At 44.3% G+C, this 16,578-nt stretch overlaps 1 protein-coding gene across 1 annotated transcript; it reads right to left on the minus strand.

Annotated features, from left to right (window-relative positions):
* Positions 1–431: 431 nt before the first annotated feature.
* Positions 432–16,053, minus strand: pak4 (p21 protein (Cdc42/Rac)-activated kinase 4). The gene is made up of 11 exons (XM_086036176.1): positions 15,911–16,053; positions 8,820–9,057; positions 8,036–8,208; positions 7,573–7,783; positions 6,650–6,883; positions 6,090–6,545; positions 5,302–5,435; positions 4,802–4,928; positions 4,223–4,348; positions 3,993–4,127; positions 432–3,396 (listed from the first exon to the last, which is right to left on the minus strand). Exons 2-11 carry the CDS (start codon positions 9,018–9,020, stop codon positions 3,241–3,243), a joined length of 1,953 nt encoding a protein of 650 aa, XP_085892302.1. The 5' UTR covers positions 9,021–9,057; positions 15,911–16,053; the 3' UTR covers positions 432–3,240.
* Between the last annotated feature and the right edge of the window lie 525 nt (positions 16,054–16,578).

Consider the following 16,578-nt stretch of genomic DNA (forward strand, 5'->3'; position numbering starts at 1 on the left):
TAATTGATTTGGTCCCGTGGAGCTTAGTCTTCCCCAATTCATCAATTTGTTTACCCTATAGGATACAGGTATCGATTTATTGATTTCTACTGATAATTAATGACGTGCTGTACTTGGACATATTTGTAACTGATATTTTGTTGTAGTTTTCACACTTAAGGTACACAAAGTAACACACAATCACCATTGTGCTGCGCAGAAAAAAGCAGGACTTTGTCGTCAAATGTTTTGGTTCAAGTCATTTTGTTCTTCCTCAGTTTGTCGTCTTCTGTGCAGTTTCCGGTTGTTTCTGTGGCAGCACTACATACAGGCTTGGCATATGAACTTCTTATTTTGAGAAAATAGATGGACAGACAGACGGGTGAATGGACAGATAAATACCGTATATAGACAAACTGAGAGACATTTTCCCCCAAAAAGAAAAGACATCATTTCCAAAAGCAAAGTGTTTTTATTTTCACGGGAATCGCAGTGATAACACAGACAGAGGCTGATGATGTCATCAGCTACCAAAGTGGTAAACTCCTGCTCTCTCTATTTACACCGCATTACCTATCATGACCCATCATTTCGCCAGCGATGACGTCAAAGCGTCCACGCAAGGCAGGGAAGGCACTCGAACCCCCAATAGCAAGCGTCTTCAATCCTGTTCTTCGAGGGTCTGTTTCCTGGATGTTTTGAATCAGGTGTGTGTTGCAGCAGGGAGAGATGGAAAACATCCAGGAAATCGGCCCTCAAGGAACAGGATTGATTGAAGACCCCGCCCAACAGCAACACTGCTGTGACGCTGACAACGGAAGAAAACATTTGGTAACAAAATCCGTGGGGAATACTTCTGAAATGTCGATCATATTACAAAGTTATGTCCTGCTTCTTGGATGCCAGCTCGTTGCGCAAAACCATGAGGGTATTATTTTCAACGTGCAAGGTATGTTGTCACGCGTGTCGCACTAGCTAAAACTAGCTAGTGTTAGCTAGCCTAGTCACTTTGTCATATGTAGCCACGCTCTACTTTTTAAGATGCCAACTTGTCGCAATAAACATGAGAAAACATTTTTGGGAATGTTGACTCACACGTCGCAGTAGGTGATGTCAAACTAGCTAGTTGTAGTCACGAGTGTTAGCTAGCCTACTCACCTTGTGACATAGCCATGCCAGCTTTATTGGATGCCATCTTGTGGCTTAAAAAAACAAGCTAACATTTTCTACGTCCAAGGAATGATGTAACAAACAAGAGCGGTCAAAAAATGTCATAAAACTAGCTAGCCGCCAGTGTTAGCTGGCCTTTTTCTGCGACATGTTAGCACTTGAGCATTGAACAGCATGAAACTATGTTCTACTTTTTAGACATCTTGTCGCACAAAAAGCCAAGAAAACATTTTGAAGGTGCGAGGAATGTTGTACGTGTCGTAGTGTCTTAGATCTTGATGTAAAACTAGCCAGTCGTCGTCACCAGTATTAGCTTGCCTCATCCTTTTGTCCAATGTTGTGCTTTATGAAAATACATTTTTTAGGAACTCAAAAAATTAACAAAGTTTCAAAGCGTGAGGAACATCTTTACAAACAATAATGGTCTCAAATTTCATAAAACTAGCTAGTTGTAGTCGCCAATGTTAGCTAGCCTTTTCTGCAACATTTGAACATGTCAGCATTAATCAAGATGTAGCTACTTCTTGCACACCAAGTTGGCTCTTTTCATGTTTTCGTGTGTTCGCTACAACGCTTCAAAACGTGGTGAAAAAATATTCAACGAGTCATTCGTGCTCGCTAGCCTTTCTCTGCGACACGCTAGCTTGCCGTCGCTGAGCAGGACTAAGTACGTTATCTCATTACCTCCTCACCAAGGATTTTTTTGGGGACAATATTTGCTTAAATGGAACAGACAAAAGCAACTTTTCTACAAATGTGTGCAGAACAGTGGTGCTTTAATTTTGGTGCATTAGAGATTTGTACTCGTAGTTTGAGGGTATAGTGTACAAATATTAATGGAACAATTTCGATACACATTCTGATTTTTGGGCCTTGGTTGAGGTTTCGGCTCTAAAGAGTGTCTTCTTTGTTTTTAGTGTTACCGATTTCAAGTGCACCTGATTGTCGCTTCACTCGCGAGCTGTCAAACTACCAAAAAAATAATAATAATTAAAAAAAAAATCTTAATTGCAGATTCGCTGATTAGTTAGTGTTTTGGAGATACAATCTACAGTACACATGAACCAACGTTCTGTTCCAGTCAGGAAGAAGAAAAAAAAAAGGAAGGATATGTGTGCACGCTGCCACCTGCTGCTTGGGAGGTGACGCGGGACGTACCAGCTAGTTCTGCTACATGATAACCACATTTCTATGTATAAAAATAACAACACATATGTGCTGTGCTACACGCCAAAGCCACGCTTGCTATTGTTTGGTATCAAATCACGTTTGTTGTTCACGTCTGGGAAGGAAAAGAAAGCACCGTTTGTAAATCACCGTCGCTGTATCAAATATCAGCTTCATCTAATTCCTTTTTTTTTGTACAAAACTTGTGCGATCTAAAAAGTTAATTAAAAAAAGACAGTATGTATGTCCACTCAGCAACCACAACATGACAACCTATGTGTGTGCGCGTGGCATGTTTTTGCATAATGTGTGCGTGTGTGTGGCTGCATGTTTGAAAGACAATTTTTTTGTATCCAACTCATTATATTGAAGTCATGCTGTGGCTTGCTTGTGTGTGTGTGTGTGTGTGTGTGTGTGCAGCTTCTAGTGTTGACAGTGCTTGAAAATTATCACAAAAAATCATCATTAACATTAAAATCAAATCACGATCACATGACAGTGACACTCATACGTACACACAGAAAAGCAATAAAATCAACTCCAGTGTTTACCTCTGACTTCATGTTTTGCTTTTTTCTTCGCCCCCCCCACCCGCTAGTGTGCGTCCCTCAGTAGTCAAAAGTCAAGGCGGGACCGGGACCAGGTCCAAGGGTCTCCCGTCCGCTCGCAAAATCCAAGCCGGGTCCAAATAATAATAAAAGTTCCAGGTTAGGCAGGTTACAGTATGTGTTCTTTTCATTGACAGTAAGAATCGTGCTTGATCGTGAACTCACACACACACACACACTCACACACACACACACACACTCAGCCCAAATTATTGCTTTGTATTCAGGGGAGAACAGACACGCACACACGCGCGCGCATGCATGCATGCTCGCCCCCACCCCCACAGTAGAAAAGCCCAAAATGTACAAGTAGTCCTCATCTGATGCGGTTCTGCCTCATGAGGGGCACGATGCAGGACGGCGGGCCGGCCTTGCTCAGGAAGCTGTGCTTGAGCAACTCGCTAGCCGAGGCGCGCTGGGACGGGTCACGCACCAACATGCGGTCCAGGAAGCCCTTCAGCACTGGTGACACCTGGAAAGCAGGAACAGCCGTAAAAATAAAGACAGAAAGAAATCATCATCATCGTATCACAATGTTAATGTCAAAATATAAAACATTTTTAAACGCTAATATTTGTCCTCAATAAAAACTAATGTAATACAGTTTGATAATAAAATACAAAAATATATCTATCTTTTTAAAAATGACATGAAACAATTCACATTACACTTTTAATTTAGTTAAAACTAAGACCGAGTTGGATACTTGCTATGCCCAATGCTGAAGTTTTGTGCTACAAAAAAAAAAAAAAAAAAAAAAAAAAGCAAAATATGCCATCATTCTGTCACATTTAAGACGGTTTTGCTTTACTGTACTTATTTCTTAGTCTGGTATGAAACTCAAGACTGTTCAAATATGACTTAAAACATTGTCGAGTGAATAAAGGCTCTATGATGGTGATAGTTCCTGACTGCGACGTCCATCATTTCATAACGGATAATTATGAGTTCCTACTTTAACGACAGTTAACACACCTTAAGTTCATTAAAACAAAGCCACAGCCGAATGTCGGCTTTTGTGACACCCTTTTCCCCGCGTGTCCACTCTGTATTTAGCCCTAACAGTACCTTGTGCAAGTTCTTGAGTTTGGGTGGTAGGTTGTCTCGGATCATCTTCATGGCCTTGAGCGGCGGCTCATTGAAGTACGGCGGCTCCCCGTCCACCATCTCGATGACCATGATGCCCAGGGACCAGATGTCCACCTGGACGGAGGGGTGGGGGGGGACCAGAGATTGATAAGAAGTGCAACATGGGTCTTCCAGACAGGAAGTGGGGAAAAAGGAGGCGGGAGCAGTACCTCGGGTCCGTAAGGAAGTCGTGATATGAGCTCGGGCGCCATCCAGTAGGGCGTGCCCACCAGGGACTTCCTGCGCTGCACTTCCTTCGACACTTGGGCGCAGAAACCAAAGTCGGACAGCTTCACCTGGACACATACAAAAAAATAAAATAAAAAATACACCAGAAACGTGATTTTGCCCGGTGAGCTTGAAGGGGAAGTCAACCCGAACATTTTTTTTCCCCACAATATGTTCTTTGCAGGCCCACAAGTCTAAACACAGCATTCTGATTAATACTAATATGAGAAATCCACCCGTTTTTAGCTAGCTCAGTGGGGGCGGCCATTTTGTCACCTCTGTCGACTGAAGATGACATCGAAGTTGCTCAGGGCTCAGATAATGACCAATCATGACTCATCTTAAGAAAACAGGTGAGCCGTGATTGGCCGTTTTGCTGCCTAACTTCACTTCCACAAACGCAATATTAATCAGAATTAGTGGGCCGGCATAGAGCATATTGTGGAAAAATTGTATGTTTGGGTTGACTTCCCCTTCAAAGGTGACACATTAAGTCAAGGTTAACTTCCAAAGCGTCGTACCCGGCCGTCGTGCGTGAGCAGGATGGAGTCGCTCTTGATGTCGCGGTGGATGACGCCCTGCGTGTGCAGCACCGACAAAGCCTTCAGGACGGACAGACACACGGTGGCGATCTGTTCTTCGTTCATCCTGGAGCAAGGGGGGAGGATGGCGGGATTGAACAGAACAACTCAAGTTTACTGCACGCTACGTTTCATGCAAACACAAAACTTTAGCCCATTTCTGTGTTGATTCAATTTATAGTTTGCAGTCCTTGCCTGATGAGTATTTTATTTGTATAGCGCATTTCACAACAGCTAGAGCTGTAAGTAAGAAAGCACTTTACATACGAACAACAAAATAGCCATAATACTACATGTGGAATCAGAAATGAACATAAAACACTATGTACACAATAGACACCGGAAAAGAGCCGAAAATGTCAGGTCTCAGGTCGGATCAAAAGCCACGCTGATTCTTGTAGAGTTACTTTCCAATTTGCATAGGAATCCTCCGCTCTCACCTGGTGTGTGTCACAATGTCTGTGAGGGCACCTCCCTCCAAGAACTCCATGACCACCCAGAGCTCGTCACCCACCAGGTAGCTGTTGTACATTTCCACCACGTTCTCATGGTGGTAGTCACGCATGATCACTACCTGAAATTGACACACACACACGGTGAAGAGATACAGTGTAACCATACAGTGCTGCCGGAACATTTTCACAGTGCTTCACTTTCTCCACATTGTACGTTACAGCCTTAACACAAAATGCAATCAATTCATTTTCCCCCCTCAGAATCCAACATGCAATAACCCATCTTTACATGAATTAAGGTTTTCAATGTAAATGTTTGCACAATATTTGCATTGATACAGTGACATTATGGTAAAAAATGACTTGGATAATTATGCTATTCGGCTAAGGATTTGAAAGAGAAAACAAAAAACAACAATAACAACACTTTTTCCCCATACCCACAGTCAGTGTTGGGTGTCGTGTCCAGAATTTTGTGTCAAGAAATGAATGTGATCAATTTGGGAAAAAGGCTGGAACACACTGTATAGTTCAGCCGGAAAGTATTGACAGTGGTTTACTTCATACAGATTTTGTATTTTTATTTTCAAAACACTTGCAAAAATCTAAAAAAAAAAAGAGAAAGTTTTCACATTGTCATCATGATGGAGTGGTTTTCTGAATGAATGTAATCGATTTTCCAATCAGGCTGTAAGAGAACAATATGTGGAAAAGGTGAAGCTCTGTGAATACTCTCCAGACGTCCAACTAGCTGTTAGCATGTTAGCCGTTACCTCGTTGAAGAGCAGCTCTCTGCGCTGTTGCTTCCTCAGGTCCATCTTCTTCACGGCGACCAGTTTTCCCGTCGTCTTGACGGTGGCGATGCACACGATGCCCGTGGAGCCCTCTCCGATCTTAATGTAGTGGTCCAAGTAGGTGCGCGGGTCGCCGGGATCCACCACCATCTGCAGAGCCGTCCGGAACTGCTCGTGGGACACCCTCTGCGGCTCTCTCTGCGGGGAGCGGGCATCGGGCGGCGGCGGCGGCGGCAGGCTGGAAGGGGCTGGCGGCCGTGGGGCCGGCACGCTGGGGTGAGACGTGTGCGGGTGCTGGCCGGCCTCGGGCGTCAGGCTGGGATGCGAGGAGGTGTGGTGAGGGTGCGGGGGGCCCGCGGGGGGCTTGGAGCCGGAAGACGCTCGCAGGGGGGCGGAGGGGCCGTTTTGGGCGGACGACTCGTGAGGACGCACCGGCTGGAAGGAGGACACCGACGAGCACCGTCACAAACATGAGAAAAGAAAAGCAAGGGCCATGGGGAGCAGGACAATGGCGGCCTGGATTCAGATTTCGTGCTTACCAGCCCAGTGGGGCTGCGTCCCCCGTCGCTCTCCGCCCTAGGATACGTGTTGAAGGGCCGCGTCGTCTGCTGTGCCGTCTTCATCACACCGTCGGTCACCGGCAGGTTAGGCGTGCGGATGTTGGGCCCTGAGAGGGGTCTCTTTTCCCGGGGGGACTGGGGGCTGCCATCTCGCACCTGGTAGCTGGACTTTGGTCTGTGTTCGCCGTGCGGATCGCGGCGGATGACCTGATCCTGAAGATGGCAGGTGTTGCAATGAAGAATGAAGACAAATGTCAGAAAAATATTAGATGAAAAATACACCACGAGCAGAGAAAATGGGAAAAACATCTGGGAAAAAAGTAGAACGGTTTGGAAAATAAACAAATTAAAAATATTGAGAAAATATAGGGAAAACTTTAAAGTATTAGAGAGAAAAAAAATACATAAAATTGAAAAAGTGGAAAAATATTATATATAGACATACATTAAACCATAAATATAAATTTATGAGAAAACTATGCAAAAAAAAAAAAACAATATTGGGCAAAAAATAAAAAAGAAATCAAATTAGAAATAATGCAAAACTGCTATTCTTCTAGCCTAACAAAGACCTCAGTACCAACTGATTGATATATATTCACTGCCAAAAAGTCTTTTTCATACAAATATTGAATGGAATACTAAAAAATGAAATAGAGGAAAAATAATCTAGTTTGATGTAAAAAAATTAGGAATACAAACCAAATATTAGACAAATGCATAGACAAACATTGGGGGGAATAAACGTGTTAACAGAAAACTAAAATAATATATGGGAAAAGTATATAAACACATCTATTAGAGAAAACTCCAATAAAATAATCGGAAAAAACAAGCACACACACACACACACACAATTCCAACCAGTAAGGCGTGGCATGCGTCTCCATCCGGGGTCTAACCTTGTTCTGGTCCCGATGCTGTCTGTCTCTGTGTGGAGGCGGTGGCGGGGGGCCGGAACCCGGTCTGTCTCTGTGGCCCCGGCCCGGCTCTTGGCCTCGGGGCTGCTGCTGAGGACGACCGTGGATCCCGTCTTCTCGCTGGGAGCCCCGGAGGGGGTGCTGATTGTGGCGGGGATCACCTACGCCCTGGTGGTCCGACCCGAGGCGCTCTCTAGAAAACAAAACACACACGTGGTCTCCCAGAACTGAATTTGTGCGGTGGGGTTCAGCGGTCCAGTTCACTGGTGCCAGAATACGGTAGACAGTAGGGATGTACGATTTAGACAAAGAATGCAATTACGAACACACAATTTTACAATTGCGATTTAATATGGGTTTATTTTTTCAAAAGGCCCTCAATTTCGCTTCGCAGTAAAATTGATCAAAACTAGTCGAACACCGCACATTGCATGAACATTTTCACCTGTCTGACTGCGAGGGCTGTCGTTGGTGGGGGTCTCCGTTCTCCTGGCGAGGTTGCACGGGGGGGCTGCCCCGCCGCAGTGAGTTGGAGCGAGTCACCGACATGGTGTCAAACTCATCCAGAAGCCAAGTCAGTGAGCCGTCCGCCCCCAGCTTGGTGCCGCGGACGATGCTCTGAAGAGAAACAACAATTCAACAATGATGAGCCGCGCACAAAGCGGGTGCTCGGTTGACATCGGACTCCGAGGTGTTGAGGTTACAAAATGGTTTGCTAGTTAGGTCACGCGGCACTACAAGACACGGCAAGTTTGTGTTGTACATAACCAAAACACAAAAATGCCACAAGAGTAATTATAGTATAGCATAAGACATTATTGAATTATTACCGAAAACATTAAAAAAACTAAAAAAATTGTAGATGAAAAAAAAAAAGAAACAAGAAAAACAGACGAAAACAAAAAGAAATGATTAGAAATAAAGTGAAAAATATTACAGATGAAATAGTAAAACATTTGACAAAATAAACATTTAAAAGATTTGATTAATATTACACAATACACAAATAGAAAAAAAAGAAAACAACAACAATTAAGTACACAATTACTGGGAAAAACTCCTCAACACCAGTAGGCATGCTCAACTAATACCGTATTTATTCTTTATTTATTATTTGATCGTTTCATATATATGGCCGGTAAGTGGTGTTCATACAAATCGTGTAGTTACATAAGTTGGAGCTCCGCGGTAAACCGCAATCAATTTTTAAGCCGCAGCACTCGTCTCACCTTGTGCGGCTCCACGGTGGTGATTACGGTGGCGTCGATGAAAGGCTTGGGCCTTTTGGCCGTGTCCTCGATGAGCGACTGCCATTGGCGGGGCAGGCCCACAAACTTCTGCTCCTGTTCGTCAAAGTCGGTGTGCACGCGGTGCTCAAAGTTGGACGGCGCCGAGATCTGGATGCGCGACTTCTTCTTCTTGGTGAACATGGCGGCGGCCGGGGCGGCGAGCAGCCGAGCATCAGAACTGCGGGGAGAGAAACGATGACGTCGAGGTGTGTAAATCCTTCTGAAGCAGAAGAACAACAACGGATGAATGCGTCGCACAGATGTTCAGCACACGCAGCGAGGATGAAGCACCTGCATGCCGACTTTGCCAAAAAGCTGGGGGTTTTTTTTGTTTTTTTTCCCCCCGAATTTGGTTTGAAAAACAAATGTAACTCCCAACACAGATCCATCAATCTGGAAAATAAAATAGCTTTGTTGAAAACTCCACAACTGCGGAACCAGAGGACAAGGGAGACTCAAGGAGGCAAGGATCATAAAGGGTGACATAGCAACGGCAACCAGTCAGCTGCTGAGTCAGACACTGACAGCATGTGAGGTTAGCGACAGTTTGATGACACAAAGTGCTAAAGACGCATCGGCCTGTTAACAGCACTTAACCGCGGGGCTTCTTTAACTATCATTAAGTCGAAAGCGTACATTTAGAATTAACAGCTCACAGTGAAAGTGTCTGGTAGCTCTGCTCTTAAATGCCTCTCTGCTCAGCTAATGGCTGCGTTGACAGCTTACGACGCTCCCTCGTGACCGCATCGCCCGCCCTCCTACCTCCATTTACGGTAAAGGCTGGTTATTGCCAGGGTTTCGTTACGGACATGGAGAGACCAAATTAATTGGTTGCCAGACAATGGCAGAGTAGCTATAGATAAACAACCATAAACCAGAGCACCCGGAAAAAAAAAATCCACACAAGCAAGGGGAGAACATGCAAACGTTCAAATAATTGCTGTGATACAAATCAGAGCAGCAACACAACCGTATTTACGTATCTAAATTGACATCTGACTGGTCAAATTCAAATTAGAGCATACAATTCCATAACAAAATGATTGCATGTCTTGGCGATATGCATACCGCATAGGCCGTTATCGCGACGTCGATATTTTTGCCGATATTTTATGCAGCCCTTCCAACGGCAGCTAACATGGCAAACTAGCAGCTCATTCATGAATGATAGCGGCGCAACACCGTACTCCTCATTGCCCATAATCCCCCCCCGCTCCAGCGCCACAGACACCACCCCTCTCGCTCTCTCTGTCGCATGTTCGCCTGGCCGAGCAGTGAGAAAGGATGTCGGAAATGATCGGAGGTGCACCCTGACCTCATTCCACTTCTACACATGGATGGATGGAGGGATAGGTGCTCCACTAAACAACATCAATACAATGTACTCGCTGTGCTCTGACTGCAACATATGGGGAAAAAAATTGCAGAATCTCATAACAGATTGTGTTGGAACCTGGTTGCAGTGTACACTACAGCTGCAAAGTTGATTTCATTTTCCCCCCCTTTGAAAATTCTAAAAGTGAAGCCTTGTGAATACATTCTGGATGCACTACAAGCGCTTCACATTCCCAATTATTTTCAATTCTTTATCCAAGGTTATGACATAACAACGTGTGACAAGTCAGGTGCGGTGAATGCATCCCAGACGCAACGTAGTTGCTAATTATCTAACCATTCGTCCATGAACTCCCCCGTCACTAGCTTCACGTGTTACCGTTCTGCAACCTGTCATCGAGTGTGGTAAAGATATTTATCGCACGTTTCCCCGCTGGCACGGAATGAGATTTTCCAATTGGAGGCACTTCAGAGACATATCTGACATAGCTCGCCGTCTGAATGCCAGAATGGCACTCGGCTCGGCCGAGAAGGCCGACGCGTAAACGACTCACGGCACTCGCCCTTGTTAGAACGCACTCGAGGACAAAGCCACCAGACTTGCCTTCCAAAAACCAGACAGCCACTTGATGAAGGCATGTTTGGAACCTGCACTTTGAAATGGAGAAAATGTGATCAGTTCGACGAGACGCAGAAATCAAACGAGCTAAGGCGCGCTCGCAGAGTCTCGAGGGACGATGTCAAGTTATTCCGTCAAGAGCCGATGGATGTCACGATGGCAACCGTTTAATGCCGTCACTGTAATTTCCATCACTTGACAATAATTAGAAACGCCAGTCACGCTAAAGAGAGCTTTTGCCTAAACACAAGTTCACACCAATCTTTTCAAAACGGGAACAATAAAGGGAGGAGGACTGACTAACTAAATGCTTCGGAAAGGGTGTTAGAAAATCCCTGAGAGCAGGAGATTTCTACTCTTCCAAATGTGGAAAAGCAGGCAGTGTCAGTGTCATGTAAAGGTAATGTCAATACACCTGAGGGCAGGAAGTCCAAACTGCTCCCCTTGGTTAAATATCAGCAAGGACAAAAGTTAGACAACTTGTCTACTACAGCGGCACTCTGGAGTTCATATTCTGACCCTCTCCTTTAGCTAATAAGGTCAGATGAGAGAGTTGACAATTCGCTGCGGTGCAGCTGTGAATAAGCACAATAACGAGAATGTTTTTAGCGTCGGTTTGACGGAGGAATCGGATATTGCGTCACTAGTTGCATTGATGAGCTCTCCTGTTGTGTTTCCTTCAAAAATGTTCACAGGTCAATGACTGCGTTTACAATATTGGGGTTAAGGTCAAAATTCCAATTCACTAGTCATTGGGAAAAACACATTTGCGTGGCTTGAGCGGAGAGATATCCCCCACATTTAAATAATCCGATTGAAACTGCGACACGCGGACGGCGTGACGCAATTTACGTCATCTCCACTTATTACGCGCTTCCGTCAATAGGACACATTCTATTCATGTTACTCAGCGCACAAATGAAGCAGACGGTTTCCTCCACGCTTTTAAAAGTGTGGTGTCATACTTAGTTTAGCTTTCGCCATGTTTTGTTTATCACTAAGCGTGTATTTCCGCATTTTCAGACCCTCTTTTGCCCTAACGTTTGAAAAAATATATAAATAACTTCCTGGGATTGAATGGCTGGACTGTGAAAAGACAAGTAAATTCGTCAATGGCAGTGAATGAGTTAAATGTTTTTTTAAAAATATATTTTTGATGACTAAACACCGTTGGCACACCCAAGAAACAAACATGCGGGTTACATTTTATAACAGGTGACAGGTGACCCGCAACATACCAAGAGGATTTTAAAAGGCGGCCTAATATAATGACATGATTGAGGCTAATGACACGTGTCTTTTGTTCAACAAAAAAAAAAAGCTCTAACGAGAAACGTTGGGCAGCTAAACAAGTGAGTGTGAAAACTAGCATGTACACGCTAACACAAACACATCCGGCACAAGTCAATTTCCTTCGAAACAAAAGAATATGACATTTACTTCAAACACACACACACACACGCACACAAATGAGGAAGGCCTCAAAGCTGAAAAAAAGACAAATCATCCAGGTTGGCTTTGGAGCAGCCAATCACCAGGCTTCTTCCAAACAAAAGCACGCAGGGCCGTGGTCAATGGCAGCGAGCTTCCGGCGGCAGGTTGTGGAATGCGGGGTAAGCAATGACATACACACACACCCACACACACACACAGTTCACAAGGTAAAAAAATGCGCTATGAGGAAGGTTAGTATCTGATGCTAGCGTCAAGACCTCATCACATGACACAGCGCAGTATCGAGAATCGTCAATCCTCAAGTTGCAATCGTAATGGACGGTTGGCTGATACTAATTTGAAATCTGGAAAAATGCCGGGTCAGTCTTATCTCCTTGTTCCATGTCAACGCCATTGATACAGTGGGCATATACAGTACAGTGGGCTTAGACCAGATCCTTGATGGGAGTCCAGCCCTTACTTGGAAACTTTCCGTTGTTCATACTGCGCTTCCCACTCTAGTTGGGAGCATTCCTATAGGATTCCTTGATTATCCTCGCATACTTCTCTGGTACTCCTCTCTCTTGCAGTCCTCTCTCACTCTAGGCCTTCTCTAGGGTCAATGAATGCCAGATGCAGGACTTTCTGCTTCTCCCTGCACTTTTTTTTTTAATTGTCAACCCAGCAATTTTGTGACGTTTGCAGGTAGTATCGAAAGCTGTCAATGAGACGTGTGGCTTCCGTAGCGCCGTATCACTGTTCTGCAGAAACAGCTCTGATACAGTACTGACGAGCACCACACATTGTCAGGTCACGTTTCTGGCCGCATTTCATATCCATACCGTTTATTGGGACCGGCGACGTAAAAATACATCAGAAGCCAGAACATTTCTGGCTCAATGTGCCACAAGGTATACACGAACTCCATTTCGCAAGTAAATGTGTGTTACGATCTGAAACTTCGGTAAAAATGGAAATGAAAGTGTGAAACTTCGAACATTTTCTGCCATTGCGCAGGCTAATTTCTGCACGGATCCGTGAGTCTGTGCGGAAAAATGATCTCGCAAAGCTTCGAGTCTGCCTTTTTTAGTAATTGAATTGTGTTTTTTTTTTTTTCAATTAATCGTTGCAGCCCTAGTTCCAACAATGCTGTAGTGTACATTCACAGTCAGAGCCATGCGGAACATTCCGGTCAAAAAAAAAAAAAAGCAGCTCGCTTACTCCCACCACTGTTCTGTGCTGTTACAACACCACTGAGGCTCAAGTCAGACTATCGAGAACTTTCCAACTCTGTGTGTTGTGTGTTTATAAAGAGCACGCCCTAGCTTGCATTTTTTAAAACTGGCATTAAAACAGTCTCATTTAGCATTATTAGCACATGTGAGAGTTGAAAAAAAAAAAAAAACTGACAACAACACAAAGGAATGTGGCGGGAGTGCTTAAGCGCCCTTGATAAGAGCGCCGCTAGCTCACTCTCACTGAAATGTTCTTGTGTACCTTTTGTGTATTTTTGCCTCTGTTCGTGAACGTCCATAGTGGGGGCGGGGGTGGTTTGTGTTGATATTGGCTCCTGCGGTTATTCCACCGAAGACCCCCCCCCAATCCGGCCCTTCAAAGGCAACAAACCGGGCCGTCCCTCCCTGCCTTTGTGCCGCTTGTATACTGACTAACTTTTCCGTGTGTTTATTTCATCAGCTTAACTTGCCGCTTCATGCCTCCCCACTGCTGCGGGCCAACCCTCCAACAATTCCACGATTGGCGTGGACGCGGCAGTGTTCCAGCTTGCACTCGGCAACAAGTCATGAGATTGAAAACACAAGATAAATCTGCACAAATTCAACCTCTTCCATAGGGTAAGGCGGTTTGGCCTTAGAATAAATTCCCAGATTTGTTTTCTCAAAAATCATATTTCCATCAAAGAAAATGAGAATGTTATTCAAAACAAGTCTGTTTTTTTTCCCCTTCCTCCGGAATTTGCTTTATTTCTCCTGAGTATCAAACAAGCCTTGATGGACGCGGATGTTCATCATCGCTCATGTACGCAATTTAATGTTCCTCCGGTTTAATATTAACAGCAGGTCACTCTTTTTTAACACATTTTTCCAATTGTACTGTACTATTTCCGTCGAATTTTTCATCAGGCATTGCAAGGGGCAGCTCCTGCCTGGCGGTCAATCAGCAGCTGTGTTTGCCTGGAAGCGACCCGCGACTCAGTTGACTTCAAAGTAACCACAACACTGCACACCAACACATTTCCAGCAGGTTGAGCCTCCCTGCTGGGATGAGCCTCGATTCCAATAGACCCAACCCACAAACTTTGATTTGCTGAGAAGTGGAAATGGTAAAATGGTATAAAGCATTTTTATAAATCTCATATGAACTTAAAAGACAGCATGAAAGGTGGTCCAGAGACGCTCCCACCCCTGATACATATCTAAAGTGGACATTGCTGGGACGACTGTCTCCCCATCATTCCATGCCAGTGCCTTTCACACAGCACGGCAACAACATCCTTGTCTGCTACGACTTGAATACCACCCCCAAAGCCATAAAACGGACCGGTGGACTCTATATCCCTATTTGGGACCATTTACGGCTGCAGCTCTCGAATACTTTTACAATCTAATATTCTACCAAAGACCCAACCAGTTAATCGGATTAAATACCACCAATATAAATTGTGCATGTGAGCTGCACCAGCTCACGTTCCACACTGTTGTATCTGTGACTTTGAAAGTGTGTGGCTTAATTTTAAAAGTCTGTTTTGTAATAGTTATTGAATTTATTGTTCCGGTGACATGTAAAACAGACAACAATACAATAAAGATAGCTTTTTACCATCTCTGTGAAAGGGGCTACAGATGCTGTCTGGCTTCTGATATTACCCCCAGAGCAGGAAAATGCCCAAGTGGACTTTTTACCCCAATTCCATGCTGTAACTGATCGTTTACAGAGCAGCATCGCAGAAAAAAATGACTTTTACGATCAGTTTGCCAAGACTACAAACGCCTTCTCATCTTTATTCCAAATCAAGTCAAACTCATTTCAAATAATTTCGGGAGGCTTTCCTGATTTCCACGACTTCTGAAAAAATCAATTGTGCCATAATGCATAAATCGATCATACGAACATGCCAAAATAATAGGGAGCGACCACCCGCTCTTGAGGCATCCCGGGAATGTGCGATACTCCCAACACACGCGCGCACACGCGCACACGCACACACGCACACACGCACGCACGCACGCACACGCATACGCGCACGCGCACGCACACACACACAGGATGAGGAAGAGGAAGAGGAAGAGATTTTAGCATTTAGCTTCGCTTTTAGCCTTGATGGAAACAGCTGTAACTCTTATTGGTCCGACAACTCCACCAGGAAGTGCCTCGTCGAATTTATTGAGTACACTAAACCCGCTTCGTATGATGTAAACATCACTCTTAAAACATTTTTGTGACATCATATCGAGGCACAAAGTACGGAAAAGTGAGCGAGCAAAGTCTCGAAGGAGGAGTAGTAAGCTAATGTTAGCAACGGCTAGCAGGTAAAAGGAGAAAAGCGCCCCCCCTCAACTCAAAACTCGGACACAACAAGCCGCTGAAGTTGTGATTTTTAGAAGAAAAAAGAGCGCTTACTCACCACGTAAGATCCCCGCTGAACAGTCCGTGGCGCCGCAGACAGCGCGAAAAGGCCCCGCGGTGACTTTTAAAGAAGAGTCGTGAACTATTAGCCCAAAGTCTCACTTTGCCGACGCCATGTTGGAAGCGTCAGGAGGGGGCGGGGGGCGGGGGAAGAGCGGGGAAGAGAGACTACATCCGGGAAACTGCCGGGACGATGCCATGGTAACAGAGCAGTGATTCGATGGGAACGACAGACGACGTTTCAAGGTTACGACGGGACAAAATAAAAAAGAGGAAAAAAATGAGATTACAGGAAAATAAATACACATGCAAAAAAGAAAACATCAGACACAAAATCATCAGATTATATACCGTGTGAAAATATGCAAGGAAAATACACATATACAATATACAGTATTTGTAAAAATCGAAAAATGTGAGAGGATGAATACACGATTATAGAAAAATTTGAAAACATGTTAGGAAAAAATATAAATAAAAAAAACATTAGATGAAATACTAAGCTATTGGGGTAAAACAAAAGATGTGAAAATACACTATCAGAGACAAATATTTCTAAAAAGTGCAGATATTGGCCCCAAAAAAGAAAAAAAATAGACAAATATTTGCGAGAAAAATCTATTAGTGATTTTTCAATGTAGTGAGAACATACACTAATATTCAAAT

Source organism: Filicampus tigris, chromosome 7 (assembly GCF_054856515.1).
Source record: "Filicampus tigris isolate MCC_2025a chromosome 7, RoL_Ftig_1.0, whole genome shotgun sequence".
Taxonomy (NCBI): domain Eukaryota; kingdom Metazoa; phylum Chordata; class Actinopteri; order Syngnathiformes; family Syngnathidae; genus Filicampus; species Filicampus tigris.

Coding starts and splice junctions, on each gene's coding strand:
- pak4 (XM_086036176.1), bottom strand. CDS start 9,020: ATGTTCACCAAGAAGAAGAAGTCGCGCATCCAGATCTCGGCGCCGTCC. Junction 4,349..4,801: donor TGCTCACGCACGACGGCCGG/GTACGACGCTTT, acceptor GTATGTGTCCAG/GTGAAGCTGTCCGACTTTGG. Junction 4,128..4,222: donor GACTTCCTTACGGACCCGAG/GTACTGCTCCCG, acceptor CCCTCCGTCCAG/GTGGACATCTGGTCCCTGGG.